General features: G+C 39.6%; 1 protein-coding gene and 1 long non-coding RNA gene across 2 annotated transcripts in view; both read left to right on the forward strand.

Annotated features, from left to right (window-relative positions):
* Positions 1–6,168, forward strand: part of LOC310790964 (uncharacterized protein) — a 56,982-nt gene extending 50,814 nt beyond the window's left edge. The window contains exon 6 of the mRNA XM_083652681.1: positions 5,559–6,168. Coding sequence (XP_083508807.1) covers positions 5,559–5,700 — 142 coding nt within the window. The 3' untranslated portion in view covers positions 5,701–6,168. The remainder of the gene's footprint in view (positions 1–5,558) is intronic.
* Positions 3,276–4,331, forward strand: LOC310790864. Its single transcript, XR_014553402.1, has 3 exons — positions 3,276–3,368; positions 3,828–3,947; positions 4,047–4,331. It is a non-coding gene; the product is annotated as an uncharacterized lncRNA (long non-coding RNA).
* Positions 6,169–14,227: the final 8,059 nt, after the last annotated feature.

A 14,227-nucleotide genomic window follows, 5' to 3' on the forward strand; every position in this document is an offset into this window, starting at 1 on the left:
AGTGCCTTCTGATGATGTCACTGGTTCACAACTTAACTCAAATCAACCCTCAATAGGACGAATCAAGGATCAAGGATCAAGGATACTTTATTTGTCACTTGCACAGAAATACAGTGTAAAACATGCAGTGAAATGCAATGGGACTTGGTCTCTGCAATGTGCCAGAAAAGGTAGGTATCAATAAAAACAGTAAAAACAATAAAAGACACAGAACATATAAGAGACATAAAGTGCTGATCGTAAAGTGCTATAGCAGTGGTTCTCAACTGGTGTAGCCTCAGGACCCACTATTTTCCTTGTCATGAAGTCGCGACCCAAATTTCAGATTTTTTTTTAAACCACTCAAATTTATTGCACAAAAAAATAGCGCATTAATTTAATACACAATGCCTTCATGCACTGTTATAAACCTCAAGTGAACAAAAAAGTGCAACAGAAGTGCAACTAGGGCTAAAAACCAATTGAAATAAGGCAGACTTGAATTACAGGCCTATATGTTTTTAAATTTAAACAAGTCAAACTGGTTATGCTCAGAAAGTCTTATTTGAACTCTATGAAATATGAAATAAAAGGCATCTTGAATTACATGCCTATATGTTTTTAAACAAGTTAATGATAATAATAATAATAATAATAATAATAATAATAATAATAATAATAATAATAATAATAATAATAATAATAATAATAATAATAATAATAATAATAACAATAACAAAAGGAATCACAGGCAGGCTATATGCTTTTTAGTTAAACTGGTCATAACTTTTAATTAAACTGGGGCCATGCTAATCCAGTTTCAATCATCTGAATTGAACTAAAATTAAATATGAAATGAAAAGGCAGACTTCTCTTGAATTACAGGCAGAGCATATGCTTCAGCTTGTTAAACAAGTAGAACTGGTCAGGCTAATCCAGTTTCAATAATCTGAATTTAACTCAAATGAAATATGATTTATTTATTTTTATTTATTTTTTTGGCCAATGTCCGCGACCCAATCCAAACGGCCCCGCGACCCAAGACCCACCAGTTGAGAAACGCTACAGTATCGTCATGTCCTGTCTTTAATTAAAAATAGAAATAAAGTGCCATATTTAAAAAATAAAAAAGTAAATGTTGTGTGGTCATAATGCTGCTAGTGGCTGGCATTTAGCATGCGAACAGCCTGGGGGAAGAAGCTTCTCTTGAGCCTTTCGGTTTTTGCCTTCAGGCTACAAAGGCGTCTCCCTGACCTCAGCATGGTGAACAGGCCAAAGTTGGGATGTGTGGCGTCCTTCATTATTTTATGAGCTCTTGCTCTCACCCGCTTAGAATAGGTGTCATGCAGGGTGGGCAGAGACACTCTGGTGATCAGCGTGACATCACAACCACCCGGAAATGCGGAACCCCCCGTAGCGGTTAACTAGTATGAGTTGTGCCAAACAAACGTTAATATCTCAAAAACACACATCGCTTATATTTTGACATTCTGAGTTAGAGCAGAAGTAGCTCTTGTATCTGATGTATAATATATGCATGTCGTGTTAAAGTTGTGTGAACTGTCGCAGTTTTTTAAATGAAGTGAATTTAGTAAACAGCACAGTCGGCTAGAGTGAGACACTCAAGGCTGCCTCCATAGGGTCCCATTATAAAGGTATGCGTTTCCACCCAGTGACGCTGTTTGTTTACCTTAATAACTCTGACTTTGAACCAAGGTTCAAAGATTCTCCTGGTGAAATATATAATATATATAATAATATATATAATATATATAGTGTGAAAACTAAAATGACACAAAGACTCCTGATTACAAGACAGCAACTTGTATATCCTGAGCAGAACAGTGACTGGCGACTGACAACCGTCATGTGTACGTGCCAAGGGTCATGAAAATCATTGTATAGCTCACTGCAAAGACAGTAGGGTTTGTTTGCTGTCTAAAGGGTGTTACTGCATGTACGCCATTTTGACGCCTACAGTAGCAAAACCCCACTTTTGACACAGACCAAGCCTTGTGGGTAGACTGGAGGATCCTAACAGCACTTAGGTCAGCTCAAAATGTATGCTGACATAAGTAATGCTAGCTTTGCAGCATGATAACATCATTTCTACTATCCTATACTAGGCATCTTGCGCGCTCAATTCCTAGGCTTGACAATGCGCGGGCTCGCCCGGCCTGCAGCTTGCCGAGCTGGCCCTGCAGCTTGCATATGCAGCTCAGCCACTGCGTGGCCTCACCCCCCCTGCAGCTCAACTGCTGTGCGGGCTCACTTGGTCCCTCGCTCACCCTGTAGCTGGGAATATAAATATGTTAATATTCCCATGAAATACTTAGGCCTACAGATTCAAATGTTATTCTATAAGGTTAGGAGTGTGAACTGGTCAGGATGAGGTCTGATAGTAAGAGTTTTGCAGGGGTTTACAGTTCTTTGAATGTGTCCCAGCCAGGACACATCAATAAGTCATGTGTCCTGAGACACATGGTCCACCTGCTCTTTAAGTCATTCCATTTGTTCAAAGGGTCAGGGAAATAATTGTATAGCGTACTGCATCTTTAAAAGTTTGTTTTGTTTGCTGTCTAAAGGGTGTTACTGCATGTACGCCCTTTTGACACCTAGCAAAACCCCACTTTTGACACTGACCAAGCCTTTTGGGTAGAGGATTCAAACAGCACTTAGCTCAGCTCAAAATACATGCTGACATAAGTAATGCTAGCATGGCAGCATGTACAGCATGTATCTACTACTACTACTGTATTCTAATAAGAAGAGTATCAACTTTCCAGTTATACCCAATTTATGCAATTCCAAAAATATCAAAATAGAATAGGTGCAAATAACACATTTATACAGCATGCAAAACAAATGCATGGTTTTTGCAAAACTGCATGTATGTATGTATATATATATATATGTGTTGATATATATAATTGATAATAGACTATAATGACAATATTAGACAATACAAGAATAAAAAGGCACTCGCACCCACATCACCTCCTCCTCCTCCTCCTCCCCGCCCACCCAATACCCATGACTTCCTCTATTTTCTATTTCCCCCTACTTCTGTATTTCCTGAACAAATACATTTGAAATACAGTGAGTTGCTGGAGTCTTGAGCAGAGCAGGATAGAGCACCCAACAGTAGAGTAGAGTCTAGCTGAACTGATTCAGGTACACAGAGAAAAACACTGATTATACAGTGATGTCTGCCGATCTGCGCGCCAAGATAGACCGGACCAAGAAAGTTAGATATGAGAGAGGCGAGAATGAGGAGAGGACTGTGGACATCTATGAGAACGCAGACAGCGTGAGGACTGATGACAACCCCTCAGCGGAGGAGAGTACGCCACCGGACACTACTGAGGGTCAACAGACTCAACACCAAAGTATCTATCTATCTATCAATCTATCTATCTATCTATCTATCTATCTTTTTTGTGGCAGCTAGAATTAGAATTACGAACTAAAATTAGAATGTTGTTTCTTTTTACTTTTTGTTCCTATCGTTCCTTTTTTGTGTGTGAGAGCAAATATTTAAAAAGTAGAAAGAGCGAGAATATCCCACGACATCTTGTGCAGAAAACATGCCACTAATTGGAAAAGTGCAAGCTAAGTCTGCTTGATATAAAAAAAATAAAAAAAGTTTTAAAAACAGAGCATCTTGCATCGCATTTGTAAACAAGGATTTACAGTACACTTGGCTGTGAAAGTATTGCTTTTCACATGCTTTTGACATGTGGAATGCAAAATTACCCTAACAATTTTAATAACGAGGATGTAACATTGTGACTTACAAATTACATTTAAAAGCAACGTTCCCCAACACAGTTCATTTGTGTCCACAGTCAGTCCAGTCAGTGTAAGTGTAAGCTCAGAGAAGAGGAACCTTTTCCGAGGTGCCACAGTGTTTGTGGTGCTGCTGTGTCTTCTCCTCCTGGCTGGAATCATCGGCCTGGAACTCCAATGTGAGTTTTCAGTTTGGTGATGGCTATTATAGATCATCTAAATAAGTCATGTGAATGTTATACAGTATGAGACCCCAACATGTCATTTTCCTGTGGCAGTTATTCAGGACAAAACCAGCTTGGACGAGGAGAGAAAGCACAATGCTGACCTGACCAGTGAGAAACAACAGTTACAGAACAGTAACAACATCCTGACTGCAGAGCGAGACCAGTTAAAGACCCGTAACAACAGCGTGACTGAAGAGAGAGACCAGTTAAACACCAGTAACAACATCCTGACTGAAGAGAGAGACCAGTTAAACACCAGTAACAACATCTTGACTGAAGAGAGAGACCAATTAAAGACCCGTAACAACATCCTGACTGAAGAGAGAGACCAGTTACAGACCAGTAACAACATCCTGACTAACGAGAAAGACAAGTTACAGACCAGTAACAACATCCTGACCGGAGAGAGAGACCAGTTACAGACCAGTAACAACAGATTGACATGTACGTGAGTAAATGTTGTCCAGAATAAGTAAAATGATATCATTACATTACTTATTAGTTTTTCTTATTGAAAGACTGTGTGTATTTTGTCATACCTGACAGTTTCGACTGCTGCTTCCTGCAGTCTTCCTCAGAGACGTCACGTGATGTTGTTGTGACGTGCTGTATGGCTGGTTTATGAGGGGTTGGCCTCAATACACAAAATACACACAGTCTTTCAATAAGAAAAACTAATAGTTAATAATAGATAGACGAAATGAACTTGTTTGGATTATCATTACATTACATTACATTACATTACATCCTTTAGCAGACATTTATATACAAAATGACTTACGATAGTACATTTGGTCAACAACAGTGCAATCAACTGTGCATCACAGTCTTAATCAGCTAAGACCTTTAAAATGAATTTTGTTAATATCTGATAATAGCGAAGGATTTTTTTATGATTATTAAATGAAGGCAGTTCACATAGTTATTATTTTGTGTGCATGTGTGAGCATATAACATACATGTTTTGTTTTGTTTTGTTTTGTTGTGTTGATTTGTTGCAGCACAAATGCATTATTGCTGGATTGAATTTGAGTCTAAGTTCTACTACACCTCCAATGCCGCGGGGAAAACCTGGGTAGAGAGCAGACAGGACTGTCTGGACCGAGGAGCTCATCTGGTGATCATCAACAGTAGAGAAGAACAGGTGTGTGTGTGTGTGTGTGTGTGTGTGTGTGTGTGTGTGTGTGTGTGTGTGTGTGTGTGTGTGTGTGTGTGTGTGTGTGTGTGTGTGTGTGTGTGTGTGTGTGTGTGTGTGTGTGTGTGTGTGTGTGTGTGTGCGCGCGCGTGCGTGCATGTGCAGTGCACGCATGCGTGCTCTAATTGCATCTCCAAAAACAGGAATTCCTGGTTGGACTAAACAGGAGGTTGTGGATTGGTCTGGCAGAAAGAACTGATCGGACCTGGACATGGGAGGATGGATCACGTGTGACCACTGCGTAAGACCAGATCACATTTGTTCTGATGAATTTGTGTGAGACTTCAGAGTCACTGTAGCTACAGTATGGACCATATGGATCTTCACCACAGGGTTTGACTCCTTGTTCTCCTGTGTTTCTGTTTCAGATACTGGGAACAGGGGCAGCCTAACATTGATAATGGCGAGTACTGTGCTGAGTTGAATAATCATTTTGGTGACACTTTGAACAAATGGAATGACCAGTCATGTGACAGCAAGAACGGCTGGGTCTGTGAGAAGAGGGTGTGACAGTTCCTCAATAATAACAGCTTTGCTAATGTCCCTTGTTAAATATTTTCCTACGTGCATTAGTAGATTTTACAGGAGAGCCAAAACTTGGATCAGCTGCCGTTACAGCTGCTGTCTCTCATTATATAACATTTTTACAGTACAGTTTATATCATCTGTTTGCAAAATGTTGGTCAAACTTTAAAAGGCGTTCCAGCATCATTTAAGTTTGCTCATTTCCTGCTTTCCTGCTGTTTTACATCACTATACAGTTTTCAGTGCTATTATAATTTCATGTGATATTTGCTATTTTCCTATATTTTAGTTGTTTTTAAAAATAACTACTTTGAAATATATGCTGTCTAAATGTGATGAGTTAATCCCAAATCAGAGCGTGTCAATATTAAGCCAGAATTGTGTAACATTTATTGGGTCAGACATAACGGATTTAAAATATCTTCAATGATGATGCATGCACTATCATAATCAATATTAAAGGGATGTAAAATGTAAAAAAAAAAAGAAATCTCATATCACACTGGAATTATCCTTTCATAAATTCCATGTTTGTTAAGCAAAACTGTTATGCTGGGGGGAATAATCATTGACAGAATTTCAAATTAAAGTTCACTCTCTTTCTGTCTCGCTTTGTTATTTCTGATAGTCCAATGAATTGTGGGCACGATTCAGTGTTCTGTTGTCTAAATCCTATATGTAATGTTCATAGTAGGCTACTATATTTTTTCAGTTCGTTGTGTTCTCACTTCGCACGCAGTATCCCTCCTAAGCCATACACCAGTCATCATGAGCCTGATTCCTATCAGCAGCTGTGGCTGCTACATGCTACTTTTTCATTTGTAAAAAACTCAACATTGTGTGGGTGTGATTCCCCCCCCCCCCCCATGTCTCAATTAATACACAATAAAGTCATGGTTATTGTAGTACCTCTGATCATCTGAGATAGGACACATGGTTGGAAATGTGTCTTGGGTATGATGGTTTCACTAACTTTGGCACCCCGCTGGTTTCACTTACTTCATGCGGTGTTAGCTTGATGCCTTTTATAGATGTATTTTTCTAAACCTTTTGAATACTTCCTCTTTGTCAAATTAGAATAGTTGTGTTCAAACCCTGACCCGCAGGGGGAGAAAAGCAGTGAAGGAAAGGTAGAAATGAGGAGACACGATTAAACACCATTTCAGACGGACAAGCCCGTCTTTTATTGTCACACGAACACATGCATGCGGCCACAAACACACACTCATGCTGACGGTGGCCGGTGAAACTTGTCCTCTGCATTTGACCCATCCAGGCTTGTCCTTTCCTCCAGGGGGCAGGCCAGGAGCAGTGGTCGCTTTTTCTTTCCAGCACCCGGGGACCAACTTCGGATGTTGTCGTCACTGGTCGGATGACGATCTTCTGCATGTTTTTAGTGGGGGGTTATGTACAGAGGAACCCCCTGGGGAGCACGGGGAGAACATGCAAACTCCACACAGAAAGGCCCTTTCGACGAAATAGCCCACCTGGGCAGTAGGCACTGAAGATATGGGGGGGTCACAACTCCAGCGCCCACAGCGTCCCAGGCGAGAATCGAACTCAGGACCTTCTAGCTGTGAGGCGACAGCGCTACCGACTGCGCCACCGTACCCCCACAGAGTACAGAGTACTGATAGCATGATGAGGAGATGTGACAGCTGTTTGGATTTTGCTCTTAAGATTGCAACATTGTAACAGATGACATTCAAAATGCAATGAGATAAATAGCCAAGTCAGAGTTTATTTGTATCGGCCTGAAACTTAGTGATAATATTTCTTCTTTTTGGTTACACCTTTGGTGATCTTAGTGTTTTGCGCTCAACCTGAAAAGCCTGAAAACTGTAAACAGTTTTGCAGACATTCGTTTAGTTTGACAGTTGTGGACCAGTGATGTCACTCAAAATGATACAGTGCCTTCTGATGATGTCACTGGTCCACAACTTAACTCAAATCAACTCTCAATAGGACGAATCAGCGTGACATCACAACCACCCGGAAATGCGGAACCCCCCGTAGCGGTTAACTAGTATGAGTTGTGCCAAACAAACGTTAATATCTCAAAAACACACATCGCTTATATTTTGACATTCTGAGTGAGAGCAGAAGTAGCTCTTGTATCTGATGTATAATATATGCATGTCGTGTTAAAGTTGTGTGAACTGTCGCAGTTTTTTAAATGAAGTGAATTTAGTAAACAGCACAGTCGGCTAGAGTGAGACACTCAAGGCTGCCGCCATAGGGTCCCATTATAAAGGTACGCGTTTCCACCCAGTGAAGCCGTTTGTTTACCTTAATAACTCTGACTTTGAACCAAGGTTCAAAGATTCTCCTGGTGAAATAACCTATATATAGTGTGAAAACTAAAATGACACAAAGACTCCTGATTAGAAGACAGCAAGTTGTATATCCTGAGCAGAACAGTGACTGGCGACTGACAACCGTCGTGTGTACGTGCCAAGGGTCATGAAAATCATTGTATAGCTCACTGCAAAGACAGTACAAGTAGGGTTTGTTTGCTGTCTAAAAGATGTTACTGCATGTACGCCATTTTGACACGTACAGTAGCAAAACCCCACTTTTGACACTGACCAAGCCTTGTGGCTTGGTCATTTGGTAACCCTAACCCAATACAAGAATAAAAAGGCACTCGCACCCACACCACCACCCCCCCTCCTTCCCGCCAATCCAATACCCCTGACTTCCTCTATTTTCTATTTCCTCCTACTTCTGTATTTCCTGAACAAAATACATTTGAAATACAGTGAGTTGCCGGAGTCTTGAGCAGAGCAGGATAGAGCACCCTACAGTAGAATAGAGTCCAGCTGAACTGATTCAGGTACACAGCTGATGTGTGGTGAGAAAAACACTGTGATTATACAACGATGTCTGCTGATCTGTACGCCAAGGTAGACCTCACCAAGAAGGTTAGATATCAGAGAGGCGAGAAGGAGGAGAGGATTGTGGACATCTATGAGAGCGCAGACAGCCTGAGGATTTATGAGAACCCCTCGGCGGAGGAGAGGACACCACCGGACACTACTGAGGGTCAACACCAAAGTATCTATCTATCCATCTATCTATCTATCTATCTATCTAATTAATCATGTATTATTGTTATTACTTATGGATCATGAAGCAGGAAAAAGGGATGGAAAAAAATATATAAAAAAAAATAAAAAATAAATAAATAAATAAATACATAAATAAATAAACAAAGACAATTAAAAAAATAAAAAAAAATAAAAAAGTAAAAAAATAAAATAAAATAAATCATGTACAACTATTAAATATGCATTATAAAGTATGAGCAGGAAGCATGTTCTTTTTCGTTTTTCTCCTTTTTTGTTTTCTTTTCTTATAAAGATTCACACTTGTTTTTCTTTCTTTGTCATGTGCTGTATGTGAATAGGGTGGGCAAAATAAGCTTTTAGCTTCAGCCCATACCTTTTTTTGGTCAAGATCCATGTAAAATGTGTTATGTCTATTGTTTTGATTCTATGAAATAGAGGTATTGTACATGGTGTTTGGATGACCAAAAATAAAAAATCTGCAAATCAAATCAAATCAATCTATCTATCTATCCATCTATCCATCTATCCATCTATCTATCTATCTTTGTACATGTATCTTTTTTGTGGCAGCTAGAATTAGATTTAAAATTAAAATTTTAATGTTTCTTTTTACTTTTTGTTCCTATCGTTCCTTTTTTGTGTGTGAGAGCAAATATTTAAAAAGTAGAAAGAGCGAGAATATCCCACGACATCTTGTGCAGAAAACATGCCACTACTTGGAAAAGTCTGCTTGATATATATATATTTTTAAGTTTTAAAAACATATTTTAAAACAATAATTGACGGTACACTTGGCTGTGAAAGTATTGCTTTTCACATGCTTTTGACATGTGGAATGCAAAAGTACCCTTACGATTTTAATAACGAGTATGTAACATTGTGACTTACAAATTACGTTTAAAAGCAACTTTCCCCAACACACGTTGCATTTATGTACATTTTTGCACTTTCATTATTTTTGCATAATGCTGTATTAGATATGTATATTTTTTATTGCCGTAGTAGATTTAGCAACTCTAGTACATAGTACTCTTAGCAACTTATTCTGGTATTATTGTGCCTAGCTAGCTACATGTTTCAGTGTCAGTTTTTGTCTCCTGTTGTCCTGACTGTTGAATGTGGCTGCATCATGTGACACATCAATTTCCTGCAAAGGATCAATAAAGTATCTATCTATCTATCTATCTATCTATCTATCTATCTATCTATCTATCTATCTATCTATCTATCTATCTATCTATCTATCTATCTATCATCTATCTATCTATCTATCTCTAGCTCTTGTGTCCACAGTCAGTCCAGTCACTGTAAGTGTCAGCTCAGAGAAGAGGAATCCTTTCCGAGCTGCCACAGTGTTTCTGGGGCTGCTGTGTCTTCTCCTCCTGGCTGGGATCATCGGCCAATGTGAGTTTTCAGTTTGGTGATGCTATTATAGATCGTCTAAATAAGTCATGTGAATGTTATACAGTATGAGACCCCAACATGTCATTTTCCTGCTATGGCAGTTATTCAGGACAAAACCAGCTTGAACGAGGAGAGAAAGCACAATGCTGACCTGACCAGTGAGAAACAACAGTTACAGAACAGTAACAACATCCTGACTAAAGAGAGAGACCAGTTACAGACCAGTAACAACAGATTGACATGTACGTGAGTAAATGTTGGCCATAAAAAGTAAAATGATATCATTGCATTACATTACATTACATTACATTACATTACATTAGATAGATAGATAGCTTTATTTGTCCCATAGGAAATGTGTTTTCAGTCGGTACATGTTCAGTGATCACAGTACATATAAACACAACATATAACACAGCATATAACACAAACGTAGGGTAGGGTGAGGTAAGGTCTGGAACTATACAAGGCCAACGGGGCATTTTGTTCAGGGCGGTTATTGCTGAGGGGACAAAACTTCTACCAAAACGTGAAGTTCGGTAAAGTTGGAAATATATTGAGTTCTCTTCTCCATTTGAGTGATCTGTATCTGCGGCCTGATGGCATAGTGTGAAGTGTGGGTTGAGTGGGTGATCGGGGTTATTTACTATTGTGAGTGCGAGGCGTTTGATGGCTAGCTCGTTCGTGTCTGACAGATTGGGTGTGGGGGAGTGGATGATTTTGGAGGCAGCATGGGTGATCTTGGTGAGTTTGTTTTTGTTGGATATGGTCAGCATGGTGTACAAACAGGGGGAACAGTAGGAGGATGGGTTGAATGATACTTTTGTAGTAACAGGAGGTGGGGGGCAACAGAAAGTGCTCTGAGTTTGCAGATGATGTGGAGTCTCTGCTGGGAACGTTTATGGATATTGGTGATGTGTTGATCAAAGCTGAGTTTATTGTCCAATGTGAGTCCGAGATATTTGAAGTTGTTGACCTGTTCTACTGTCTTGCCGTGAATGGAGGTGGGGTTCAGTCCAGTGAGGGGTGTGTTTGATGTGTTAATGACCAGTTACATTGCATCATTTAGCAGACATTTATATCCAAAATGACTTACAATAGTACATTTTGTCAACAATAGTGCAATCAACTGTGCATCACAGTCTTCATCAGCTAAGACCTTTAAAATGGATTTTGTTAATATCTGATAATAGTGAAGGATTTTTTTATGATTATTAAATGAAGGCAGTTCAAATAGTTATTATTTTGTGTTCATGTGTGAGCATAATATAACATACATGTTTTGTTTTGTTTTGTTTTGTTTTGTTGTGTTGATTTGTTGCAGCACAAATGGGGATTGTATTTAAGTCTAAGCGGTACTACGTCTCCAATGCCATCATGAAGAAAACCTGGGAAGAGAGCAGACAGGACTGTCTGGACCGAGGAGCTGATCTGGTGATCATCAACAGCAGAGAAGAACAGGTGTGTGTGTGTGTGTGTGTGTGTGTGTGTGTGTGTGTGTGTGTGTGTGTGTGTGTGTGTGTGTGTGTGTGTGTGTGTGTGTGTGCGTGTGCGTGTGCGTGTGCGTGTGCGTGTGCGTGTGCGCGCGCGTGCGTGCGTGCGTGTGTGTGTGTGTGTGCGTGTGTGCATTGCACGCATGCTTGCACGTGCTCTAATTGCATCTCCAAAAACAGGAATTCCTGGTTGGACTAAACAGGAAGGTGTGGATTGGTCTGGCATACAGAACTAAAGAAGGGACCTGGAGATGGGTGGATGGATCACATCTGACCACTGAGTAAGACCAGATCACATTTGTTCTGATTAATTTGTGTGAGACTTCAGAGTCACTGTAGCTGTGGACCATGTCTTCACCACAGGGTTTGACTCCTTGTCCTCCTGTGTTTCTGTTTCAGATACTGGGGACAGAAGCAGCCTGACAATAAGAGTGGCAATGCGTACTGCGCTGAGTTGTATAATAATTTTCGTGACCCTTTGAACAGATGGAATGACCTTTCATGTGACAGCAGGAATGGCTGGGTCTGTGAGAAGGAGGTGTGACAGTTCCTCAATAATAACAGCTTTGTTAAAGCCCCTTGTTAAATATTTGCATTAGTGCATTAGTAGCTTTTACAGGAGAGCCAAAACTTGGATCAGCTGCCGTTACAGCTGCTGTCTCTCATTACATAAAGTTTTTACAGTACAGTTTATTCACCTAATTCAGAAGAGACCAGCTGGCTTGAGAGACTAACAGGAAGTGTAAATACAATCGGAAGTTCCAATTGTATTTACACTTCCTGTGACTCATAAACCTAGTCTGACTTATAATGTGAGTCAAACTAGGTTTAACCAGGTGAGTCAGACTAGTTTGAGCAAATAAAACAGCCGGCGTTTTGAACAGGAAGTCGTGATACAATGGGTCAAGGGGGCGGGGCTACATAAGTAAATATAATCTGTTTGCAAAATGTTGGTCAAACTTTAAAAGGCGTTCCAACATCATTGAAGTTTGCTCATTTCCTGCTTTCCCTTGCTGTTTTACATCACTCTATACAGTTTTCAGTGCTATTATAATTTCATGTGATATTTGCTATTTTCCTATATTTTAGTTGTTTTTAAAAGTAACTACTTTGAAATAAATGCTGTCTAAATGTGATGAGTTAATCCCAAATAAGAGGGTGTCAATATTAAGCCAGAATTGTGTAACATTTATTGGGTCAGACATAACTGATTTGAAATATCTTCAATGATAATGCATTATCATTGATAATAATTTATAATCATAATCACTATTAAAGGGATGGTGGGAAATGTAAAAAAAAAATCCCAAATCTCATACAGTATCACACTGGAATTATCCTTTCATAAATTCCATGAGAATAATCATTGACAGAATTTCAAATTAAAGTTCACTCTCTTTCTGTCTCGCTTTGTTATTTCTGATAGTCCAATGAATTGTGGGCACGATTCAGTGTTCTGTTGTCTAAATCCTATATGTAATGTTCATAGTAGGCTACTATATTTTTTCAGTTCGTTGTGTTCTCACTTCGCACGCAGTATGCCTCCTAAGCCATACATCAGTCATCATGAGACTGATTCCTATCAACAGCTGTGGCTGCTAGATGCTACTTTTTCATTTGTAAATAACTCAACATTGTGTGGGTGTGATCCCCCCCCCCCCCCATGTCTCAATTAATACACAAAAAGTCGTGTTTATTGTAGTACCTCTGATCTGAGATAGGACATGGTTGGAAATGTGGCTTGGGTATGATGGTTTCACTATCTTTGGCACCCCGCTGGTTTCACTTACTTCATGCGGTGTTAGCTTGATGTCTTTTATAGATGTCTTTTTCTAAACCTTTTGAATACTTCCTCTTTGTCAAATTAGAATAGTTGTGTTCAAACCCTGACCCGCAGGGGGAGAAAAGCAGTGAAGGAAAGGTACTGGAAGAAATGAGGAAACAGCGTACTGATAGCATGATGAGGAGATGTGACAGCTGTTTGGATTTTGCTCTTAAGATTGCAACATTGTAACAGACGACATTCAAAATGCAATGAGATAAATAGCCAAGTCAGAGTTTATTTGTATCGGCCTGAAACTTAGTGATAATATTTCTTGATTTTGGTTACACCTTTGGTGATCTTGGTGTTTTGCGCTCAACGTAGACTCTACCCTCGTATAACTGTCAAAAGAAATGAATGCCTGCAAAACTGTTTACAGTTTTTTACGTGCGAGGTCATGTGCAAAATAGCTAAATCAGCATTGTTTTTCGGTTAAGTTCTCCTTTAAGGTGGAAATCTTTTCGCAGGTTTCTTTCCATAGGAAGGCAGCACACAGATCCTTCTAAAGTTGCTCTGTATATGTCCACACTTTGGGCCCAGTCAGCATAAATGATGGCATCTCAGATGGTATTGTCCTCCACATTTCTGAGTAATATAAAATATAGAGTGAGAAGGGAAGCTCTCTCTCTATGGCCTTATGAATAAATGATCAGCTGACTGAACCTATTTATGTAAAGATGTGGTCAATCAAGCCCCTAGAATGCAATGTATAATGATGGACG

Source organism: Poromitra crassiceps (assembly GCF_964638095.1).
Source record: "Poromitra crassiceps genome assembly, chromosome: 16".
NCBI classification, from domain to species: Eukaryota; Metazoa; Chordata; class Actinopteri; order Beryciformes; family Melamphaidae; genus Poromitra; species Poromitra crassiceps.